The 26,394-nt window shown below is 37.8% G+C and overlaps 1 protein-coding gene across 7 annotated transcripts in view; it reads left to right on the forward strand.

The window, feature by feature from the left end:
- UMAD1 (UBAP1-MVB12-associated (UMA) domain containing 1) overlaps nucleotides 1-26,394 on the forward strand; it is a 261,328-nt gene that overhangs the window by 220,820 nt on the left and 14,114 nt on the right. For 4 of the 7 annotated variants that reach the window (XM_063123313.1, XM_063123305.1, XM_063123297.1 and 1 more), the window contains exon 4: nucleotides 12,084-14,876. In XM_063123313.1, coding sequence (XP_062979383.1) covers nucleotides 12,084-12,341 — 258 coding nt within the window. In that variant the 3' untranslated portion in view covers nucleotides 12,342-14,876. Of the gene's footprint in view, nucleotides 1-4,267; nucleotides 4,350-12,083; nucleotides 14,877-26,394 lie in introns of those variants that run through there. The other 3 variants (XM_063123329.1, XM_063123346.1, XM_063123337.1) reach the window with 3 other exon arrangements.

Raw genomic sequence — 26,394 nt, forward strand, 5'->3', positions numbered from 1 at the left:
CATAAATTTACATATTTGTCCTGCATCAGAAATTCTTCACTTCCCTGATTCTCTCAGAATTCTCTTGCATCTAGTGTCTGCCTTAAACTTCTAAAGGACACCATAAATATTCTTCAGCAACAATTTAATCTCTAGCTTCTAAAATTGAACATTACTCCTTTTTTTTCTACATTCATTTGGGCTTCTTTAAAGTTTCTATCAAAAGTATTTTTTTCAGTTTACAAAAGGTTAATGATAGGCTGAATCAGCGTTAAATTGATCAATAAATATTTATTACCATTTATTAATACTTTACTAATTTATAAATTGTACCACATTTGCAGCTGGGAAACTATCCTGCCATTGATCTGGCTTGTTTTTAATGTTCCCCTTCATCTGTCCTGTCAGGGTATAGAATTTATTCTAGAGTTATTCCAGGCTAGGGTATGTTCTTATTCACATCATGGATAAGCATTTGGTTGCTTGTGTTAGGAGAGGCCGTTGCAAAGCCTCTCCAATCATAACCTCAGCAGAAATGTCCGAAGACATGTTGGTACCTGAGGGAGAAAATCAAATGATACCCCTATGTCCATTGGTAAATTAAAATTTGCTAGCCTTTAATGACACCCCAAGATTTGTTTGGTGCAAGATGACTCATCCTTCTTATTGATAAAGCCAAACTTACCAAACATTTTAGGATGCAGCCTAGTGATAGTCAACCCTTAAGGGACTTGCAGCAGCCTACCCTTGGCAAGAGCTACACCATGCCAATGGAGTTTCCCTTCTTAGATTGAGGGGACTGCTGGTTGGACCTTCTGTGCTGTCTGAGAGGAAGAATCCTTTGTACAAGGATTTGCCTAGATTGGGATGACCAGTTGGCAAATAGGGGAATTTCTACTGCCGTACCATGACCTGCTGTTCAAGAAGATGTCCAGCATGATCATGTTATAGCAGAGGGGTTTCACATGTGAACTAGTCCCAGGAGCTATATTAAATGTCAGTAGCACTGTGAACTGTGTACTTTTTTGCCAAGATTTTTACACATTCAAACTCTTGGCTCATAGCTGGTCACTGGATCTTGGCCAGACTGATTAAAAATCTTCTACAAAATATTCAGCCTTCTTTCTAAGTATTTGCTACTCCTCCATGTTTTCAAACATGTCTGCTAGATACACATAAGAATGGCTTCCACTCAGTTTCTTCATTTTCCCTCACATGTCCCAGCTTCCTAGAGAGGAGCTGCGTAGTCTCCTTTTGTATTTTGTTGGTCCTTAACAAGTGCATATTCCAGGTTTTATTTCTACAGATACTGCAGATGAGCCTGCACCATCACAATACTTTGACCATTAAATGGAACCAGATATTTTCTTCGTAGCTTGTTTTGCTGCTTATTTATTTTAGAATATTTATATACTGCTTCCCATTTTAAAAACATTGTGAAGATGTTTGCAACAAATTATGAAATAAAGTATCACTATAAAAGTGCAACAATATTTAGCCAAGGTAATGGCAGGAAAAAGCCAGAGTTAACAAGTAAGTTTTTAATTGTTGAAAGCACATGATTGTCAGTGCCTCACATATAACAGAGAAGTCATTCCAGAGAGAGGGTGCGAACACAGAGAAGGCCCATTGCCATGTTGCTTCTAGGTGGAACTCTGCAGAGTATGGCACGGACAGCAAAGCCTCCCCTGAAGATCATAGTGTTCTTAACTGGTTTATATAGGGGGAAACAATCTCTCAGTTAACCTGGTCCTAAGTTGTTTAGGACTTTATCTGTCAATAACAGTACCTTCAGCCAGTGACCAGTGCACCTCTTTAAGCACAGGTGTTATGTGTGTGTGGCAACGCACTCCATTCAACAGCCTCGCTGCAGCATCTGCACAAGCTGCTGCTTCTGAACCACCCTCAAGGGCAGCCCCACATAGAGAGAATTACAGTCCAGCATTCTTAAACTGTATATGTCTTCTCTTGTGCCATTTAGATAGGGATATGTTGTGGTGGTCTCCATGATTATATTACAGCTAAATGAAGCTGGTGGTATAGGAGTCTGTCTTCTGAGTATTTCATACAAGATCATCTAATGTGAGTTGGAAACATGGTGACTCTATAATTGTGTCAAACACAGAATAGTTTCCAGAAGAATACATCTATCTTGTTAGTTTGTTTTTTGAACATTTATGCCCCACCTTTCCCCACAAAATAGTAGGGCCAGCTCCAGCTGAGGGATGTGCAGAGGTTTTAGCAGATTGCCTCTGATCAGCCCATCTGATGTTAGTAATTGATGGCCCTACTAGTAGTGACAGGCAACTATGCCTTTTGTAAACTGCCCAGAGAGCTTCGGCTATGGGGTGGTATATAAATGCAATAAATAAATACATAAATATAAATCTGTGATAGATAACTGTAAGCTGCCCACAATTGTAATTGCATACAATGTCCCAATATAGCATTACTCCTAGGCATTATAAGCAATTTAAAGTACCATCCACCACTGTTGCTCCATAAGTCTGGGCCCTGGGGTGGAGGCAGGCAGAAGGTCCCAGTGCAGGTGTCATTATCACTGGGCCCTGCCATGGCGTTGAGCTCCTACACATCTGCTTATGGATGCTGGATGCCGACATGAGGCCTGTTAATTAAGCTAAACATAGATCATTTTTTAGAACTCAGATCTTCAGCAAGTTGGTTCAAATGATTTTATTTTTGTTCTGGTTACTGTTTTTGCTTCTTGTTCTGAAGTTGATTCAGTTAATAGACTACTACCATTCTGGAACAAAACTTGAAATGATTTTCAAGTATTTTCATATGGGCTCTGGTTTTGTTTATCATTTTCAACTGATTGTCACTGGCATAGATCTACACTGTTCAATTGAATTTCTTTTTTATCAGTTTCTACTTGTCTTTCAGGATGTAGACCAAATATAAACTAATGTATTAAAGCCTCTGAGAGAGTTGTTAAAAATAACTTTGAAAAAACTATTCATTTTTCTCCAGTGTTGAGATCATTGCTACATTGGCTGGTTCATCGAACATCTTATCCAACACTATTCCAGCAAAGAAGTGAAGATTTAACCAAGCAACCAGTTTATTGTCTTCTCTTTGACCTCCAAAACAGACTCATGAAGTTAGTCTTTTAGTAATATTTAGGATGACTCTTTGAAAGGAACCAATGATCATTATCTGAACTTATCAATGCTATATTGTATTGCTTTTTGTTTGTGCATTCTGTTTCCCAGCATATGGGAAAGACACAAGTCGACGTCTCTGGATGCCTAAGGAGAGCTACGGCGCTAACCATAGAACTATCTGGGAAAACAGAGGGTATAGCTTGGCTTGGCGTGTATGTATCCCAGACCAGCTTTATATATTCAGTTTGATGCTAGGAGCCAAAGCTTAAGATCAGATTGTACTGGATATTTGCAGAGTTTTGTTAAATCTTGAAAAATTGCACTAAGGTAGGCAGAAACTCTCTGCCAAGAAAAACTAAATCGTGCCATTTAAACAAATTTCCATATGATTTCATTTTCTTCTAGTTGCCAGAAGAGACCTACCACTGCCCAATAGCAATCCTGTCTGAATTCCCTCTCTGGCTTCATATACTTTCAAGACTAACTTTGCAGTTGTAAGATTTACAAATTTGCTTTAAAATAATGAAAGCTAAGATTCTTAAGACATTGGATTCTGTGCTCAGTATCAAGCTTCTCTCCTTTTTCATGATGTGACACGGAATATATGCTTTTTGTGTGTATATTGAGCTGTTTAGAAAGGCACATTTCAGATTGGTCAAGAGAACAGTAGAATGGTGAGGGAGTGAACTTGGAGGTCAAGTGTAGTAAAGTCTCTTCAGCCTCGTAAAATGTCAGGATGCATGGCTTCTGCGATTGGGTGGAACTTAAGGAATCTTAGCGCTAGATTAGGGCAAGGTTAAAGATCCAGAGAGTGCAGAAAAAGTTGCTATTATTTAATCAGTGTTTGATTCCTGCTTTCTCATAATAATTAAGCTGATGCAGAGGAATTACTGAGCATGTAATCTTCATCAAGCTCTTTGTCTTTCTGTCTTCAGTTTGTCTTTCCATTTTAGCAACAGCCCTTACAAATATTTGGTAACAGAGTGATGACTTCAGCCTTGATTTGATTTTTCCAGTTCCTAAATAGACCTGAAATGTGTTGGCACTCAGTTTGGAAGCAAAAGTCATGCCATAGTGAATTTGCTGTTTTTGCTGCAGTTCTTATGCTCATGTTCAAAAACCACTCCTGAAGAGGATTCTGCACCTTTACTTATGATATGAACCATGAGCAGCTCCAGAGCAATAATACTCACAAGGTTATTAAGAGCATCATGTGGTCAGTTGGAGGCATGGCTCAAGTATTGGGTATGTTGTTCAATATGCCAATAGGAGCAGTGATTATTTATACTTTAATAGATAGTTTGGTCTTTTCATCTGTTACCGCCTTTCTGATTTTAGAACAAAGCATTAACTTTAATCTGTCCCATCACACAGTCACCATTGCTTTCCCAATAATGTACGAAAAGCTTTTGAATAAAAATCCAGGAAATCTCCTTATGAACCCATTGAGTGAGATAAGTGAGGCAATTCAAAACTATATTATAAAAGTTGGCAGGAGCTTCTAGATCCAATTTCTTTTGAGTTGACATAAGACACATTCATGGAGCCCTAAAATATACTGTCTAACTTCATGTTCCAAAAGCTTCATTCTGCTAACCCTGTTGAAATATTTGCGCTATAGAAGAATAGCCAAAGCCAGCAGCCTTTCAGAGTAGCTGCTTCTACCCTCATCTGTTTAATGGTTGTTTTGAAGAATACTGATGTGTTAAGACTCCAGCTTCTAGGGCAATTTAGTACTTCCAACCTTTGTGTCTGATATAAGAAAATCAAGAAAAGCTACTACAGTTACACCAGTCACAGTGCAGAATTTATTCTTTAGCCTGTCACTGCTGCCCTTACATAGGAATACCTTGTGAATCCCTACTGGATGTTCTTAAGTATTTTGCTGACTTTACTTCATGATTCCTGAAAGAACAAACATTCTCATGATTCATCTGAATTCAAATTAAATCTTCCCAAGGACACCCTCACTTTATTTAACTGTTCCCAGAGTTGTAATACTAGTTTCTTTTAAAAAAGAAAGAAAGAAAGAAAGAATAAATTGCTATTCATTACTTGTATGTCAAGTAGTTTGTGTTTGTGTTTGGGGTGTCAGGCATTTAGTTAGGGGGGAAATGCACAAGAGATTGATGTCCTAGCCCTGACTCTATTAGCTTTATTCATAGGGAAGGATTTGCACTTGGTTTTTCTTCATCTAACCCCAATGCTTTAGCTACTTCGTTGTGATGGCTAGCCTATGTGTCATTTCTGAATGGAATACACAGCAACACTGTGGACTCATAAATAGTGCTACTTTTGAAAGTCTCAGAAATAATTTAGTTTCAGCTGATGTCTCCTTCATGGTTAATGTTCCTTCATGGTTAATATTTACCACTGTAGTTCTGTCTGCACCTACAAGTTTTTCATTGTAGGTTTCTGTTCTGTTGCTTGTTTCTTTGAATTCTAAAAATACAGTATTTTTATATGAGAGGCTGAGATCATTGCTGAGGAAGAAAAGAGCCTGTTTATGTGGATAATTTTTTTCACTACCTGTAAATGAAGTTTATTTATGGTTCCAGAATTTTGTACTATAAAAGTTTTAAGCGCTATTCTAAACCATTTAAATTAACATTCCACTGTTGTTGGAAATTATGGTGTAGCACGTGGCAGTATTTTGTATAGGAAACATCAAAAGAATATGTTTTGAATGTTCTACGTTGTAAGCCTATGCGGCAGGGTCTTGCTATTTACTGTTTTACTCTGTACAGCACCATGTACATTGATGGTGCTATATAAATAAATAATAATAATAATAATAACAGCAGTGGTGCAAGTTGGATAAATAAAAGAGAAAATCAGCATGCCTAATAGAGGATATCAAATTCTCCAGACACACTGCAGTAAATAAAGGGATTGAGATATAAGCATGGAAGCATACACTACTTTTATAACCTTGACTTTGTGCAATACATTTTTGTTGTGATACGCATGTTGGAACCAGCTTGGCGAGTTAACAAAATTGATAAGGTGCTGTTAGGCTTTCTGGCGCGTCCATACTTGGTGCTGCTAGATTTGGCATAACATCTTGGGGTTGACAGATACTGTCCTTGCTCTTGTCACTGATGCTGTTTGTCCAAAGAAAGGTAGGAGAAAGCATAGTTAATTGCAACAGTTAAGAAGAAAAGGTTCACCTAACTTGACATGATCTTCTATACAGAACCTTACCTTTTTTTAGATAGCCTTGTGTTGATATTTAGGTGGTATCTCCTAGACCTTAATTTTTTGTGGCTTTAAACACCTGGTTTATAACTCATTTTGTGCAATCCTGTTTTGTTCAGATGTCTACTCACAGGGATTCAGCAACCCAATGATAAACACTTGGCCAGGATCCAAAGGCCTATTTCAGTTGGACTTTCAGCAGTATAAAAGGTGGTAAACTGCAGTTCACCCACATTTTTATACTGGACTATGTAGGCTTTTCAGAAATCCAATTGAAATTATCAGACTTTACCAGTAGAAATGTCCAAAAGGGCCCAGGCTTCCTGGAGACCTCTAGGTCTTAGTGGTTATTCAGATGTATTATAAAGTGATCTAGCCTCTTTTCAGGGTCATCAGGGACATGGTGAGGCTTCCTCATAAGGAACAATTCATCCCTCCTGGTGCAGAGTAAGCCTTTCACGCATCCAGATAACTGTGGGAGTGGTCAGGACAGGGACAGATCATATGAAAATGACTTTGTAAGGCATTGGTTCATCTTTCCCAGTACTGTCTATTTGGACTAGCAAATTTTCGCTAAGGACTCCAACCGAGATCTTTCCCAGCACCTGTTATCTCTTATTTAGACCATTAGTAATGCCAGTGATTGAACCTGAGAGTGATCTTCTATATGCTTAGCAAGTGGTTACCAAATGAGCTCTAGTCCCTCCCTATCAAGAATGTGGCAGGGCCTAAAGGTCCTCAAAGCCCTGAGCCCAATCCAGATTAATTTCTAATACTTAGCAGATATCTGAGTATTGAATCAGGTTTCCCAGATTAATTCTGGGTCACACTGGGTGAGTTTGCACAACTCTACCCCAATTACATTATCAGGTGATCTAGCCCTCCATTTTGGTTTTCCTGTTATGCAGGACTGAGGGTGGGGGGCTCTTCATTCAAGAAACATATCTAAATGCCACACCTTCACAAGTAACCATGGGTTGTTTGATTAAGTGAACCAAATCAAGATGTGCTTAGGATCTCGTCTTGCTGACACCTGTGATGCTTAAGTACACAAAGCATTGTGCTATATTGTAATCTGACTAGCACTCTGCATTCCAGGTTGGATAAAAATCAATGATTAAAAAAAAATCGGATTTTTAAAATTTAAATCAGGTGGTTTTTTTAATAAAATGCTTTTTCAGGAAAAATCTATCTAAAGATAGTTTTCTATGTAAGATACATTATAGTCCAAAGGTTATTCATCATGACATAAGGCTTAGTTTTTAATTATGTAGCATGAGGCTGTTTACATTTTTTGGTAAATGAATTCCATTAATCCATTCAAAATGTCATGCTCTTCCAGAGATTTCTGTAAGATCATTTTTGACATTCCAAATATGAATGATTAACCTATTAAACTGGAGATAGTTCACCTCACAATAATTTCATAATTATCTATCTATGATGTGTTTCTAATAGTATAACCAAATCAGTATTTTTTTATATAACTGTAAAACTAATCTGAAAAGTTGCTATTCTAAAAATGAAACCTTCATCTGGTTGTAAATATTAAGATTATACCAGCAAGAATGAGTCTTTGGTAACTCTGAGTTGTGTAAAATATAGTGAGGAAGAGTACGCTTTGGCGGGGGGGAGTCACATGATTAAATCAAGTCTTTCTGAGTAGTGATTTAAATTGTGATTTAAATCAATTTGATTTAAATCAAACCCACCCTGCTGCATTCTGACACAGCTTGTGTGTTGCATGAAAGAGTATGGAAATATTTATCATGTAATCTACAGAAAATCTGTTTAAAAATGGAATTTTGTATCTGGATTCCTTTATTTAATTACTTAAAAGGAGTTTGTTATAAAATGGATTTTAGAACAACTTTAGTTGAGGTTTTGTACCTGTTCGAAAAAATTTAAATATCATAATATAAACTGAACCAGGAGAAACTAAATAATCCAGGGTATAAAATAAAGACATTAACTTTATGCAGTTTCTATGTCTGCTATGAGGCTATGTTAAATTTTCACCTATATGGTATTCCCTCTAAAATTTGTTTTACCTATCTGCAGGAGTCACTTTCCTGCTTTTTTTCATGTCATGAGGGGAAAGTTTAATATGGGAGAATGTATATTTCGCAATTACTTGTGATGCACACTACAGCTCATGTTGTACTTATTAAGGATGTGGAAATCAATACTCTTGTTCCTAGAGTCAAGATCTGCATGAACTGAACTGGAAAGAGTTAATGAGAGCCATCTGATGATTTGAGAATCATGGGACTGAGCCCGTGGTTACAGTGGCCCTCTTTATCCTCTGTTACTTTTCATTAAGCTTTGTTTTCTGTTGGTTTTACAAACATGTTTCAGTAGGGAAAAAGGAAGTACACACAACTGTGTCGTTGTAGCCCTGTCATTTCCTCGTATTGAGAACCATGGGACTGAGCCCATGGTTATAGTGGCCCTCTTTATCCTCTGTTACTTTTCGTTAATCTTTGTTTTCTATTGGTTTTACAAACTGATGTTTCAGTAGGGAAAAAGGAAGTACACACAACTGTGTTGTAGCCCTGTCATTTCCTTGTATTGCAACAAAGACATGGCAAAATGCAACAAAGAAAAGAAAAGGAGTATAAGACTAAAAAAGAGAAGTGCTGCTTCTTTAATAGAATGATAAGAGATGATAGAAAAAGTCCAAATAAAAAATAAACAGAAGGAATTTGAGATAAGTGCGAAGAAGTGTATTTAAAATGCAGAAATGGTAATAGCAACCTATATACAAATTAAGGTTATGGCAATTTTAGGATTCAGAATCTGATAGTTAATACATTTTTACGGTGTATTTAGGCATGTGTATATAACGTGTGTGTGTGTGTTTGTGTGTGTGTGTGTGTGTGTGTTTGACCCCCCAAAAATTATTTCTCTGGAATTCCCAATACAGATTATTTCAAACCTCAAACAACTGCAAGCTATGCCAAGACATTCGATGTCATTGTGGTTTGTGTTTAGTCCTGTTGCCCAGAGAAATAACTATACAACCATAACTTTTGAGATGTTATGTTGCCAACCCACATAATCAATGGCACAATCCTGTATATGTCTATTCAAAAGTAAGTCTCATTAAGATCATTGGGCTTGCTTCCAGGAAAGTGGGTATAGGATAGCAGCATGAGATTCTTTGCGAGAAGTGCATAATTTAATAATTGAGTTTCTAATGCTTTAATTCAATGGTAGGCAACTTGACATCCTCCAGTTGTTTTGGACTACAACTCCCATAAGCCTCAGCCACCATGGTCAGTAGTCAGGGATTAGGGGAGTTTTAATCGAAAACATCTAGATGGTATCACATTGCCTATCCTACTTTAATGAAACAGCTCTGCATTGCCCATCTTTTGCAGACATGTACATTTAAAGCAACTGGTATGAAAAAAGATAATGATTTGATTTAATTGCAGGTGTAGAATTATATTGGGAAAACACAAAGCTGATAATTCAGCAGTGTTTAAGATTATAATCATGCTATTACTTTTTCATTCATTTTCATTAGATCCAAACTACAGTGGCATCTGAAATGATCAATTATCTCACAACTAGCTTATTATCTATTTTCACTCTTTACTTTCTCCGAACTGAACAGTTCCAGGCTGGGCAACAAAATACAACTAATGACAATAAATAAATAATAAATAAAAACCAGCACATTAAAGTGTTTACACATGACTCCATAAGCATTATGAAGTTTTTGCCAATCTTGTGGCACTTCTGAGTGATTGAAAGGATATAGATGTGGCACTGCCATGATGGCCAGCCTCACTTCTGATGATGGTGGTATATTGAACAACAAGTCTTCCCCAGAAAATCTAGTGGGTTGAGTAATATGGAAGCAGATGGTTTTTTTAAGCTAGTAGATGCATTTCCTGTATTTATAAGTGAGTTCTATTTCTAAAAAAGCAATGTTTGCTGCCTTACACACGTACGCTGCCTTTGAGGGTAACCTGTTAATCCTTGTTAAGCCAAATGAACTTCTTCAAATGCTCTATTGAGATGTGGCACCTAGCATCTTGGCACAGGGATCAACATCTTCCCCACATTTAACTGCATTTCCCGTATAAGAGAACAACATAAAACAACAGTGAATGAAACAATACATTGCAAATTTATTTATTTATTTTATTTATTTATTACATTTTTATACCGCCCAATAGCCGAAGCTCTCTTGGCGGTTCACAAAAATTGTAGTAATTAAGGTGTTAACATTAAAAAAAATCACAAATGCTTAACCTCTCTTTTGTTTGCTAAAACCTTTTTATACTGCTCGCAATGCTGCTGTATTTCAGTATGGCATTTTTCCAGAATAACTGAATTAATTTCACTTGTAAGGAAGAGGAATGCATAGGAAATATATGAAATTATCTGTATTTTTCTAGCTTTTTCAAAAAGTGTAGTTAATTTATACCATACTTTCCTTCCCACATTCTATATTAATAAAGGTCATTATTTGTAGTCCTATATTTGTACAACAATTAAATTGCAAACAAGTGTTCCCATGAGTGTAGTTTAGCTAACAAAACAAGACTCTAGGGATTTAATTATGCTTTATTCAGTTAAACAAAGACCCTGTGCATGCCTATACATTTTCTTTTAGAGGGGAAAGTGTTGAACTAGATGGATTCTTGATCTGATCTAACAGACAGTTCTGGTCTTACTATTCTAGGAAGACCACAGAACAAAAATCTTGCCCCTTTAAGCTGCCTCACCCTGCCTAATGGTAGGGCCAGTCCTGAATGAACGCATTGTCTAAAGAAAGTATCAGATTTTCCAGCTACAAAATATTGTTGTTTTTGATACAGACGTTTTCCCCATGATAGTAGAACAATCTTAATGGAAGATGCCTAGGCTTTGTACACAAAAGAAAAGAAGTGCACATTTATAGTACAATAAGCTGCTTGTGTGGAAAGACCCTTGTAATCTGATTTCAGATTTGCTGGCATAGGTTTGAATAATCGAAATGGATGCTGGAACTATAGAATAATCCTTATCTCTTTAGAGGACTATATGCTTAAAATGATGTGTCTGTGCAGATGTCTTTTTAAAGAGAAGTGTTTATTTTACAGTGGGAGCCAGTGTGGTGTAGTTGCTAAAGTGTTGGCCTAGAATTCAGGAGAACCAGGTTCTAGTCCCCACTCGGCCATGGGTGACTTTGGGCTAGTCACATACTCTCAGCCCAACCTACCTCACAGGGTTGTTGTTGTGGGGATAAAATCGAGAGGAGGAAGATTATGTACTCTGCCTTGAGTTTCAAGGAGCAAAAAAAGTGGGATATAAATGTAATAAAATAAAATAGACATTGACCCCAGTTTGTACAATCAGTAAATAAACCATGGTGGTTTGTTTTAATCCATGGTACGTGCCAGGCACCTTTTCTTTAATTATCTGCCCAGGTGTGGCTTGTGCTGTCTGAACCCACGTGGCTGGGAAAACAACCCTCAAATATCCCATGGCCTGTTGTAGGCACGCACTGGCATATGCCAGGTATTAAAACAAGCCTCAAGTTTGATTGTGCAAACTGGTCCACTGTGTCACCAGTCACATAGCTGAAAGATCACATGTTCCCTCCATCTTCACACACAAATATTCCCTGTACACTCAAATGTACTTATTCAACATTCACAGGAGGTATGCAGTTTTCTTACTCAGGAATTATATTCCATCCAGTGGGAACTATTGAACTGCATGAAAAGGCCACTGTGTACAAATGTATAGTTCACACTATTTTTTCTCTTTTTGTTTCCTTAGAAAAGTTCAGACAACCAATCAAAGTTGACTGAGACAGGCATTGAAGTGGGGAAAGAGAAAAATCAGAATGTCGAAAGCAATTCTTCTATGTTGGAACTTCTCAGTGATGTACCTTTTACTCTTGCACCACATGTGCTGGCAGTACAAGATACCTGGAATGACCTCCCCAGACAGTTGCTTTCCTGTGATGTCAATGACAATCTAACAAGATTTTGGTATGATTTTACACTTGAAAATTCAGTGTTATGTGAGTCGTAGTTCTTGCTTCACTTAATTTAAACATGCACCTTGATCATTTGAAGTAATATTCACAGAAGTGTGTTGTGTAACTCTGCTTCTTTGTGACACACCATTTGAATAATGTCTGGTGAAACATTAATGTTTTCCATCTTCTGTGATGTTCCTTACAATGTTTTGAAGTATCTAAACCAAAACTGGCAACTCAGTTACAATAAATAGGCAATAATTTGAACTCCTTTAAAACAATGCGATGGAGTTTTCCTTTAATTTCAAATTGGTTATCAAGGTTTTGACATTAGTTCAGGGATCGCCTTTTCAAAGGCAGGGAGTTTTCAGATTGCATTAGTCTCACTTGCACTTTGATTTTATAAATGCTCAATATATACATGATAGTAAATTAACTGGGCAATTTTGCAAGAACGGCCTACCACATTCTGTAATATTAAACAAAACTTTGTGAAATGTTGAATAATTTGTCTGCATCAACATATCCAATTGACTTTACATATCCATAGCGTGGATTGCTATCTCTCATTTTGGGGTTTTCATACAGTATTTCCTGGGGATTCAGCAGTTTTTCATTTGCCGTTTAACCTAGTCTCCACATATGTTCCTGGTTTATACATTGATCAGTTTTTTCCATTGAAAACCTCTGTGCCCACTAGAGAGATAGAAATCTGGTTATGTGTATATTATATTTTCTTACTGGTTTACCACTGTTCGTTTTTCAACATGTATGGATTAAAGATGAGAAATTGATAGGGTTCAGCTATTGGAAAAGAACAAATAGTTTCATGTCCAACTAAATTAGATAGTATCCTATCCAAATATTAATTTCACATGTCTTTATTCCAACTAAATCCAAGTTGAACTTCTTTTTGCTCAGTGTTGTGACATGTTATTAATTACTATTTATTGAGTGCAAGTTTTATTCATTTTCTTTTTACAAGGAGTCGGGTGGGAAGGATACTATACATTTACACTGTGCCAAAGATAAGTCTTTCAGACAAAATGTGCAACATGGGTACTCAAAAGCATAAAGATTTTTTACATTAATATTGTATGCTTTTGTGTGATATGGTAACAAATAACAAATCTGTTAACTCAGTTAAATTGTTTGTGTATACATCCCCCCCCTTTGCAAAACTGATGATTTTATAAAAGTTTGGCAGATCTAGGTATGCCATGTGTGTTTTGAATAAAAACTATGATTGAATATGCTAACCCTTCAAAATCTGGAAAATAGTGTCCTTGCTTCTTGGGTTATTTACTGACTATGTTTAATCAGGTGGCACAGGAGATACTAGACAATGACTGGGTTCAGTGAAAATGATAACCAACGGTGTGTAAACAGTCAACAGATGGTTATTTAACCCACAGTGGTTTATTGTGTTGTGTGGAGGGAGTTTTTTAATCAATGCTGGTTATTTGGCTGAATTAACCAATGCAATTAACCAACGCTGTGCAGAGTTGGCTATTTGAACCACCGTTGGTTATTGTGTTGTGTGGAGAGCACCATTGGTTATTTCCTTGGCCACCATTGGTTATTTCATCAGCCACAGAGAGGCAAGGCAAGAGTGGTCAAAGCGGCGGCAGCTGCTCTAGTCCAGCCAGCAGGATAGATTTTCAGCAGCAATGGCTGATGGGATACTAGTGGGAGAACTGAGGGGGGACACCAGGCAGGGGATGAGAGAGTCAACTCAGCATGGACTAATAGTCAACTCAATGCTGATCCTAATGCTGATTGATTATTATCATGTTGTGTAGGGAGTACCCCCTAGATAAACAACTTTATTATTACCCAACTGCTACCATTGTGTCATCCGAATGCAGCCAAAGTTTTTAATAAAACTAGTAAATGAGTGTGAATTTTTATTAAATAAATTGAGTGATCTCTTGTATCATCACATTTTTACTAAATTCTATATGATTTTGCACATATAGGCATCACATCTGGACTCTGAATATATTCTAGGATACCTTTTACTATACTCAAAGAAAAGAAATAAAAAGCTTCAATACAGCAGTTAGAATGGTACATCTATTCTGTATTTCCTGCCTAGCAAGAACTTAATCCCAACTAATGTGTTGTATGCTGAACCATTTGTCTTTGAGATTACTTTGAAATTAACCATTATATTTTGTCTTGTTTGAAAAGTGACATGGCCACTATTGTTAGTTTTAACTCTCATAAATATTTGTCCCTGTTCTACTGTCTCAAAAATACTTTGTAGCATATCAATAATAGATATAGATATACCAATATTTCTAAATCCTTTGCAAGTTAAATAACAGGAAGACAAGAGGAAATATCAAGTCTCTCTTTTTTATTAGTACGAAGGTTTCCATTATAATTTTCATTATACATATCAGTAGGTTTTGCAGTGCATGCTTTTACTGAAACAAACTGGCACAATGAAGGTGTTGTTGCTTAAGTTGATTATAATTTTGTATTGTGTTGCTTGTTCTGAACTGCCTTGGAAATATATATTGGAAAAAGTAATGTGTTATATATGTAATACAATACAATAATAAAAAACTACTGCGAAATTGTCCTTGAACAGACTTTTATTGGGCTGATGACACTGGAATTATTATTAATTGGGTACCAGAGCATTGTGCCATGTTCTGTACCAAAGTGACAAATAGAAGGGAAATATGAAGTATGGATTATCTCTAGATTTACATTAGTTTAGAGGAGCATGTGAGGTTAACAGCCAAACCATGATCTGTAAGCATATTTTGCAGTAGGTAATGGCCTACCTCTGACATAAATATTACAAAGCACTCATTTTCCTTGAAAAGTAGTTGGTTATAGATTTTTTTGAAAGTGTTTTCTAAAACATACTCTTAAAATAAGGTGAGTTTTTTCCTCAAATGCCAAGATAAACCCAAGAAAACTATATTAGAAAGTCTTCATTACTTGATTAGTGTTCACACCTCTATAGCCAATCCATTGGAAACTCAGAAACCAATGGAACGTGATAGTTAAAAAGACCTGAATGTTTATATAGGAGTGAGGGAGAAACCTGAAGCATACAGTGTCCAGATACAAACCATTATAGCACATACTCCATTGGAATGGTGGTTGTGTAAGAGTCATACTCTTGTGTGGGTCCACTGGATTGCAATTGAAGTTTCATAGAATAACTTCTCAGTATATTGTGTGTTTATGCGGGATGCCTGTCATCTTTTGTCTCTTTTGTAGCTTCACAGAAGATTTGTGACCTATAGAAAAGGTAAAGGAGCAATAGAATATATTGAATAATGTTAGTTCATGGTTTATAAATGATACAATTCATTTTGATCACTGTATATGTTTAGAAGCCAGGTTAAGACCTTCCTCTTCCAGCAGGCATTTCATATTTAATCTGTTCCTCTAAATATTCATTTTACTCATGGCCCTTTAATACTTTTATTATTATATTGATTGTTTTGGCTGTTATATTTTTTTTATGTTTTAAAATCCCCCTAATGGCATCTGCCTGCGGGGCAGTACATAAATTTAATTAATTAATTAATGTGTTCAGTAATCTGTGAATAACTGAACATAAGAAGAGCTATGCTGGATCAGGCCAAATGCTTATACAGTCCAGCATTCTGTTCCCACAGATGTGAAGTTCACAAGCAAGACATGAGCGCAACATGCCCTCCTGCTTGTGTTTCTTAGCAACTAGTACCCAGATGCATACTTCCTCTGATACTGGAGTTAATATAGTACCATCAGGACTGGTAGCTATTGATAGCATTATCCTCCATGAATTTGTCTAATCCCCTTTAAAGTCATTCAAACGGTGGCCATCAGTACATCTTGTGGCAGTGTGTTCCATCATTTAACTATATGCTGTGTGAAGAAGTACTTCCTTTTATCTATTCTGAATCTCCCACCACTTGGGGAATGTGGGTGACTCATTGAGTTTTAGTCCTATGAACTCCACTTTCTCCACACCATCCACAATTTTATACACCTTTATAATGTCCCTCCTCCCTTTCCTTACCTTGTTTTCAAACTGAAAAACTTCAAATGTAACCTTTCTTCATAGGGGAGTTGCTCCAGCCCTTTGATGGTTTTGATTACCCTTTCCATGTCTTTTCCAGTTGTACAATATCCTTTTTGAGGTATGGTGACCAGAAGCGTACATAGTATTTCAAGAGTGGTCGCAACATAGATTTGTATGAAGGCATTATAAATTTTATAATGTCAGTTTTTATTTTCCGTTATTTCTTGATGATCCTCAACATGGAATTTGCCTTTTTGTTTACATTTTCATTGAGCTATCCACGACAATTCCAAAATCGCTTTTCTGGTCAGTCATTGATAGGATTGTCGTGAATACGCAACTGGATCTGCGAGGGTAGCAGACACACACGTCCGGCCCTCATGGACCCAATTGGGAGCACTCAGCATGAGCGTGGTTCGACAGCCAAGCGCTTGCAAACCCCCAGAGGCATTCAACATCTACTCCCAACCGCTGCCAAAATCACGCATTTCCCCCTTCTGCGCCATTAGCATAGAAGGGGGAAATGTGCAATTTCCAGAGCCTTCAGAAATCGTGTGTTCCCTCCCTGCTGTGCTAATGGGGGCCTTTAAGGAAAAGGGAAGCCAGGGCAGGCAGTTGCTGAGCACTTGCAAGTGCTCGGTGGAGGCTCGTGTGGCCTGTCTTGCGCGGCAGGGCAAGTGCTCACAGGTGCTCATCGACAGCTGAAATCCTGTTAGCATTTGTGTGAAATCCTCCAATGTATTTCTCCATCTACAAGGTGCCTAAGAGCCAAAACTGGATCTGTCCCTTAGAAAGACTGATATTTTTGTATTTTCAGATCTGTCTCTGTGTGTAGAGGGATTTAGGGGAAGAAGTAAGGGCTTTCCAGGGAGAGAAATGTTCAATTGCAAGCTGGCAAAAAATAAAATAACTGTAATTATTTAGTAAGCTGTAAAAGAGTCTTCAAAGACTCTGTGATTTGGAGGAACAGGTAAGTTCCCTGACAAGCCTACACTTGATTGCAAATTATAGAGATAGTCAATACTTCTCTTCTGTTATGCCCAGTTCTTAAGGTAAAGAATATATTGATTTTTTTGGACAGGGTTTCATTTTGTCTCAAATCTGAAAATTCCAGCAAAACATAAATAATCAGTTTATTTGTACTATGTTAAATCTGCAGAGTCTTCCTTGTGAATTAAATTTGCCTTTGGAAGGTTGAATCTTTCACCAGCATACCTGCATTTTTAGGCTCAAGATGGATTTTTTGAAAATAATCGCAAAATTGATGGGAGTTATAGACCAAAACATCTGGAGAACCACAAGTTGCCCACCTCTGCTATAAAATCTTGAGCCTTTAGGATAACTGTTGAAGGAAACAAAGTGACCTGCCCTGAGAGCAGAATGTGATTAGCAAAATGGATATTCCTATACAAATATATAAGCTTATTAATTTAGTTGCCTCTGTGGTGGCCACATGTCTTCATACACTCCTCATTTCCACTCAGTTCTGTGGCCTAGAATAGCTGTGTAAGATCCTGCTGCTCTGGTGGTGATTATCCACAATTGTAAGGTAGCAATGCCAGGACACACCCCTATGTTGATACAATGTCCTAGATTAATGTAATACAAGTAGAGAGCTATTGAATTTTGTTCTTAAAAATACTGCAGTGCTTTATGTCCATTCAGTAAGTTTTACTGACTGTGTGTTTTGGAATTGTAATGGAAACGACATGTAGAAGGGTTTGGAAGCCCAGGAGAAGAGCAGTTTCTACCCTGAGCCAGTGCTTAGTGTTGACTGAAATGTCTCGGAACATGTCTGTAAGAAAGTTGTTCTGTGTCTCTAGAAAACAATAGAAAACTCCCAGAAGAAAGGGGAAACTCTAGTCCCTCTAGGCTGGACTATCTTGAAAACTTGCTAGAGACCTGGGAATTTTTTCTGATGGCCACCAGCATTTTGGATTTAAAATTGTCTCTAGTGGTCTTCTGTATTCATTTTGTACTAAAGGCACTGGACTCCAAACCTCTTTAGTCATCTTGCAACATTAACACAGATTGTGATGCAGCAGTTGTGCCTCCCATTCTAGCTGCTTATCTGCCAGCAATACTGCTCATGGGATTGAACTACTTTCCTATGAAACTCATATAATTTAATGATTCTGTAATAATCAAGAAAGCAAGTTTATTTTATTTGTTTTATTTTAGGATGTTTTTAGGATGTTTTAACTATACTGTGTTTGTAATCAGTATTTTATGTATTTTACACTTGCTGTTGTTCCCCGCCTCAATCCAGATGGAGAGGTGGGTAAGAAATATTATTACTATTATTATTATTTATTACATTTCTACACTGCCCAATCACCTTGGTCAAAAGTTATTACAGTGCATTCAACCAAGCCACTGGTTCATCTCTTTAGGCAGAGGATTTTAATGAATTCCATTTGGAGACTTTCAGGCTGCCTTGCTTCAAGCCTGCTCTCAAGGTAAAGCAGTATCTGACAAGTCCAGGCCCATATTGACTTGGATGAAGTAAAGACAATTGATTTCAGTTACAACTCACATCCAAGTACTTTTATGCTTAGAATTTCAGCCTCATGCTGCAACCTTTTCCCTATAAGTTGGTTTTCTCTTTATTGCTAAAAACAAATAAAATGTCAGAACGATTTAGATGGCTGTACATGCATCTAGCAAAATGGACTTTGTGACTTGCATACCTAGCACAGATGTAACAGGAAACCATGGTTTCCCATGACGAGAATGGACCTTGGGATTGCATGCTCCCTCTCCTCCTCTTTGATGTGGCAGCTGAGAAGATCAGAAGTTTCACTTTAAACAAACCATAGTCTCAGAGAACTGTAGCTTGTTTCAGCTATGGTCGTTCTTGATCTCTGGCATGTAAAAGAAGATGATAGGGGAATTGAGGAATATGGCAAGTGTAATTTCAAAAGCACTCTGCATATGGTCAGTTCAGACCTTTGGCAAAAGTCATCTGTCCCTTCTCTGGCAGCCGGCTGGGCAGGAAGGAAGATGGCAGAAAGAGAAAAAAGCATGAACCCTTAACATTTGGTTTTGAACTTGCTTCAGTCCTGTGAACTGCCAACATGCAACCCCTGACAGATTACATGTGAAGGAATGTTGCCATTGATAACAAGGTTGCCCACCACTTTTGTTGTGGAGAACCACAGTTTCCCATTATGTTTGAACAAGGCCATGCTATAATGTAATCCTGGGGTCTCCAACGTGGTGCCTGTGGGCCCCAGTGTGCTTGCAGACACCTCACTTTGCACCCACCAGGCTCCCTGCCCATCTGGATTTTTATTTTAAGTTGTGTTTAAAACAAAACAAAAACTGAGAGTTTGGCTGTCGTAATTCCAAGCCCTCCCGCTGCAATGCGAGACAATAAAGAGGCCTGCCAAGTAACCTACAAAACTTTATTCAGCAAATAAACATCTCTTCGCACCTGAAGGGAGTGTAAACACTAGGAGCTTTCCTTTAGGCAAAAACTTGGCTAACTAAACAAGGCATTTGTCCTTTCAACAAAAGGGAAAGTTTTTCCCTGAGCTACTTTTGCTTCAGGGAAGATTCTGCTGAAGAAGTCATTGGCGAGAAGCTAGCCATGCTGATCGCCTCTCCCCTACGTTCAGCTATGCCCGCTTGACCCTGAGGTGGACACTGGGATCAGTCAACTCTGAGGTCCATTCCCCCTCTGAGGAAAGCTGAGTTCCCACAGACTGAGGAGTTAGCATTCTCTCTGATAAAGACCAGTTAAAATTCATCCCTGGTTCCTGAAGGGCCTGGGAGAATCTCCTTTCCCCACTTCCTGTGTTGACTGGTAAATTTCTAGTCCTGTTTCTTCTGGTTCAAATCACCAGTTTGCCTTCTGGAAAATGAGTGTTTTGTGTCCAGCCATGCCCACCATAGCAGCCATTTTATAAATGGACGAGGCCCAATAGCAGCCATTTTGTGAGAGCATCCCACAACATTCTCTCAAAATTCTAAAGGTGTCCACTGACCCAGAAAGGTTGGGGACCTCTCATGTAGGCTGAATTTGTAATGTTACTTTAAGGAATTCTCTCTTCATTAAGGTACCATTTGGCTTTCTGCTAAAGCAGATGGATAGCTAGGTTTTCTCCTTTCAATATTTATGATGATCATTCATACCATGGGCTAATTTCAGAAAATAAAGGTTATGAATAGCACAATAGAAAATGGCTGTGAAGGTTTCAACCATGTGAAGATTTAATTTTTAGAAGAGCTGAAAGATCTGTTATTCGCAGCTCATTACAGCATCTGGAAATGTGGGTGATAGTTTCAAGAGACAGGCTCAGATGTCATTCTAGATGTAGGCAGCAGCTGCAGCACAGATGAAAGAGAGGACTTGGTTCAGCCATCAATTCCATTTAGTTTTATTTGTTACAGAGATAAAATAAGTGCTTGAGATCAAAGATCCCATTTAAAACCCTGTCTTCCTAAGTCACTCACCACTTAAATGTAGCTCACAGGACATAAAAAGTTATTTACATGCAAACAGAAAAAATATGAAAATAATCAAAATCTCGCCAGAGAAGACATGCAGGTTTCTTTCATAATAGCAACTTTTCCTAGAGGTGTCCCATGTATTATATAAAAGCCAAAATACAACTGTTAAAAGATGCTTGAATGGTGTAACCTCAAATTTGGCTTTACTCACAGATTTATGTTTCCTTTCCCACCAAAATTGTCCCCAACAAGATTAAAGGTGTAAGAAAACAAAAAGATGGAGGGAAGTTAAATGTAGGCTGAGTAAGGGTGAGAGTTAACACTCTTAAGAAGTATACAGCTAAAAGAAAGCACTAAAAAATTTTCTTCGAGTATCTCACATGTTATTGATGTCATAGTTATGGGCTTCCTGGTCCATTTTCAGATGGAAAGCTGTTTATTTGTAAGGATCATCTGGTACAGCAATATTATTCCTCTTTCTCAAATTGCTTTGAGATGGTATCTTGGCTTCGGCTTTTATCCTGTTGCTTCCTACAGATTATCTGTTCCTAAGATTTAGTATGGAAGTCTCTCATTAAATAATGCCCTGATTTTTCTTATTTGTTAAAACTTAAAACAAACCAAAAACACACACACAAAAACTTCTTCGTTCCTTTTCAAAAAGTAGTCAGCTCTTCTGTTGTTGTCTAATGTTGATTAAAGTGTGTAGCTCATACTTCCAAATGTGAGCTGTGCTGCAAATATAAAATATGCCAAAAGAATAAAGAAGCAGACTGGATATTTTAATGCACCATGACATTTCATGGTTGCAGAAGAATCTATATATCTAGTGCCAAAATCTGATGTCAGATACAGCCGTATAATTAAGACCAAAATTTGGACAACTGTATTTAATCCTCCTGGCTGTTAAGAGTGCCTTACTTCTCACCAACTTAGTTTAGAATTACAATTTTAACTGGGAGTAGAGACTGGCTTTGCAATTTGGCTATTATTACTGGTGTTACACCGATGTGATAGAAAACATTTTCTCTAGCTTGCTCTGAGGTTAAAACGGGGGTATTTAAATAATTTGCAATCATATTTATTTCAGTGTGAGCTGAACATAGTGTTCTCACGAAAGCCTACTTTTCTGTTTCAAGTACAGATGCTGACCATATTTTGCAGCACCAAAGAGCAATATAAACTCCCTAGTGCTCAGATTTTCCTCAGAAATTGTCTGCAAAATCAAGCTGAAGTTGATTTTAAATATTTATTATTTTTGCATATTTGATTGGAATATACTGTTAAGTGACTGCAGGTGGTCAGTTAGTGGAATATTAGGATTTTTAAAAAATTTAAAGGAATGTTTGCCGGCTGACTATTTTTAGCCTGATTACATATTTCTTTATCTCCGCATATATAAAGTGTGATTGTAAAAATAAAATAATGCTTAATAAAAACAATTGGCTTTTGGCTGCAGACTGTTTGACTTGGGGGGAAAACTTGATTTGTGATCTGCAACTTCTTTTCTTACAGAGAAATTTGGCTATTGGGCAGCATAAAAATGTAATAAATAAATATACAGCAAAATCCTAAACATCAGAAGCAAGTCCCGCCAATTTCAATGGGACTTGCCCTCTAGTAGCTGTGCTCAGGATTGCACCCTTAATGTTACTATGAGCTGCTCTACTGTTCTTGCTTCCGTTTGACGTTTCAAAACATACAGAGAACTCTGGACTTCAATTCAACCTGGATTCAACCCCCGATCACATGGGTGACACTGGTTCAGGAACTTGTGAAGTAACCATGAGAAAATTAAAGTCCCTGAGCTTCAGCAGAGACTAGCCTTTCCTTTACCACCGACTAATCACATTTACAAGAAGAGCATTGAAACCTAACAATGTCCCTTAGCGTAGATTTCCCCAGAATACCATTCGTTATAGAAATTAAGCACCAGTAGAATTCAACTTATACTTGTTTTGTACTTTAAAGAGTTGCTTGGAATATGGAGAGTAGCCTTAGCAACTAAATGTTGCTTTGGTAAATTTATAATCTTTTTTTTTTTTTTTTTTTGGTAACACTTAACAGCATAATCCTATATCCACTTACCTGGGAGTAAGCCCCATTAAATTCATTGGCCCAGTTGACATGAAATGTTAACCCATGGGTTGTTTGGGCCAAACACAAACAAGCATGCTGCCTCTTGCCTACTCACTGCTTCCTCTTTAAATCTGCTTTCCAAAACAACCCAAGAATGTCTCATTCCTGGGTTTTAGTTGTGATGTCTGAACCCGGCACTATGGGTTTTTGGGGATTTGAACTCAAGATTTGTTGTTGGATTAAAACAGATTGCTGGGTTACACTTAACCTGGGAATGATACATTCCCAGGTTGTTTTGGAAAATGGATGAAAGGGAAAGTACCAGGTGGGCAGGAGGCAACATGCTTGCTCACTGTCGTGTGGCCCCGCCAATTCATGGGTTGTTTAACCCATGAATTGTGTGTCACAATTGTTATGTGCGGACCAGGTCACTGGGACAAATACAGGATTGTGCTGCAAATCATTGTGCAAGTGGATAGCCACGAAGGATCCTTCCCCATGCACTAGAGCGTGACATTGGTGGCTCACTGGATAGAGGCTTCAAGAGTGGTCTAACCTGGCTACATTTCGTCCATCTTCTTTTGTACACATACTATATAGAAGCTATGTCTTCCCTAGCAATCAAGGTAATAATTTCATTAAGAGGGGACTCTCTGCATCTGTTCTTCCTTTCCTTCCTTTTAATCTAATTTGCTCAGTTTCCTTACAAAGAAAATGTTCATTCCCCACCCCCATTCCAACAAGGTCACAACTCGATTGTGGGCCAAATTAAGATGGAGTGCATCATGGAAGCACCATCTTCCTCTCTTCCTCTCTCTCTCCCTCTCTTGGTTTGGTTTTAAAGAAAAGGAGAAAGCAAGGGTCTGAAACAAAAAGATGAGGAAGTTGGTAAGAAAAGGAGGGGAAAAACAGGAGAAAGATAAGACATGTAGACTTGGTTTGCACGTAATGGTGGTAAATCATTGGTTAATTAACCCATAATTTGCTGGGTCATGTGCCTGGTGTTTGCAGCTTTGTATAAGCAATGTTTGATCAGCTTGAGTGGAGTTTTTTTTTTCTTGGCATGCAAACCTGGACAGTATATGGGTTATTTGTGGGTTAAACAACCCGCAGTTTACCTACAATTAGATTTTAGGGTTGAACCAAAGGCATTGCTTGCAATACATGCCGCTGTCCAGTTTTGAGAAATTTCCCCCTCCTGCTGCAGGCTTTCATACCATAGTTCTTGCTGTTCAATAGGTTCCCTGAGCTTTTCGGGGCTGCAGGGGATTGTGAGAAGGGACTGGAAATATCCACTGCTCCCCCGACATTTGGCTCTAACCCATAGAGTAAAAACAAATTAAGCAAGCCCTATGTCTTAGGTTGAGGTTAAAAACGTATACCTTGGGTCTGGAAAAGGCTGAAGACTACTGATTTAGATGGCAGGATTTGTCCCTTGACTTAAGCAGACAGATTGCTTTATAGTATTGTTCAACGCAGTTATTCTCGCTGCTAGGCCATATTTGCCAGCAAAACCCAAAGAATAAAACCAAGGGCATGGAATTATTATTATTATTATTATTATTATTATTATTATTATTAATAATAATAATAATAATAATAATAATAATAGCATTTTTATACCGCCCAATAGCCAAAGCTCCCTGGGCGGTTCACAAAAACTAAAACCATTCAAAGTATAAAACAAACAGTATAAAAACATGATATAAAATACACATTAAAAACTGATTAAAAACATACCATACATGATTAAAACATCTATAAAACATCCTTAAAACATCAGCGTTCCCTTGCACTTTGGCTGACAGAACAGGATTGCCTGCTCTGCCCTACCCAGATCTCCAGCAGCAACAAGAAAGGCTGCATGCAAACAGGTGAGTGCTCTCACAATGCCCTTGGGAAACTGTTCTTTGCAGTTCAGTAAAATGTTTCCGTCTGCTTTTCAAAGACATAATAAAAGAATGGGAGTATCCTAGGTGTAAAAAGCTCACTGGGCTTCTCTGTGTATTTGAACAGTTGCTAAAGAGCCAAGCGGGTATTATTCATCCAAAGACAGATGCATTCATGGCTCACAACCCCATCGTTCAGTTTGGGGTGGGGGAGCATGGAAACAAAGAATTTGTTCCTTTCTTTCAAGGAGCTTTGGAAAGCATACATGGTTCTCTCCCCTTCCCCCATTTAATAATCACAACACTCCTATGAGGTAGGTTAGCTTAATGAGTGGCTCAGGCTTTGTGGTAGAGTGGGGATTTATACTTGATTCTCCCTGGTACTTCACCACGTAACCACAACACAACACTAGCTCTTAGGAAAGCATGTGCCGCAGCCTTTGGAAGGCCGGTTCTTACAATGCAAAACCTGCAGTATTTTGGAGCTCATTTTGTGGGCAATGCTAGGACACTTAAGCCCTTGTTCCATTAGTCACATCAGTCACCGGTATCACATCAAAAAACTATATAGAAAACCTTCAGAAACTGGGCCTACCAAAGTATATCCACACCAAAATCCAGAAAGCAGTCATACTTAAAACATGCTCAATTGTCAGGAAATTCCTGAATATGTAAAAGACAGCACGACTTGGCAAAGCCCATCATGTCTGTCTAGAGAAACCGCCACAAGTGAAAAAGAATCATAATCATAATAATGGCAAATCTCACAAGGCTGCTGTCAGGATTATAGAATGATGTATGTGAAACTCAATAAATACTTGAAATGTCCAATATAAATGCTGCTTAACTGCTGCAAAGCAGGGAGATATCTGTTAATTTCTGCTCAAAGCACTGCATCTTTTGACCTTTGAGTTATGATTTCCCCCCCCTTGTTTCTTCTACTTGATTCTTCCCCTGTCCCTCCTACAATTTTCTTCGCAACAATCCTGTGAAGTAGGTCAGACAGAGAGGATGACTAACTGAAGGTTATCCAGTGGATTTGAACCCCGGTCCTAGTCCAAAACACTTTAGGCTGGAGCTGAGATTCAGAGTCAGATCAAAATGTTTCTGTACTTTCCTTTAGCCCCTCTGGCTTAAATACCACAATACAGCAATGAAGTCTCTCATAGCTTTGTGAATGAAAGTGTGTTCTATGGTTGCTTCTTCTATCTGAAAGATTTGAACAAGCTCCTGGCCTTCTACAGATTTTTTTTTTTTTTTTTTTTGGTCTAACAGGTTTAAAGGAATGTGTAAATTGCTTCATGTGGTTAAGTCACTAGGTACTCTACTTTATTGTATGTAGTTAATAGCTAATTCCAAGCAGTGAAAACAAAATGGTGTTTTTTTAAAAAAATCACTACTGAGCATCCAGGCTTTAATGTGCCAGTTGATGCTAGGGACGTCAGAGAAATCCACAACAGAATCAAATGAGTTCAGGTTTCATTGAAAGCAACCCATGTATTATGCAGCAGTTTGGCTTTTCCTGAGTTGGACTGATTCTGGGGATTTGTGAACTGTTTGGTTTTTTACGTTCTGCCATTTTATGCAAATTTAGTTGTAGAAAAATACATAAAATACACAGGCAAAAAATGTAAATTTCCCCCTTAG

Source organism: Elgaria multicarinata, chromosome 1 (genome assembly GCF_023053635.1).
Source record: "Elgaria multicarinata webbii isolate HBS135686 ecotype San Diego chromosome 1, rElgMul1.1.pri, whole genome shotgun sequence".
Classification (NCBI taxonomy): domain Eukaryota; kingdom Metazoa; phylum Chordata; class Lepidosauria; order Squamata; family Anguidae; genus Elgaria; species Elgaria multicarinata.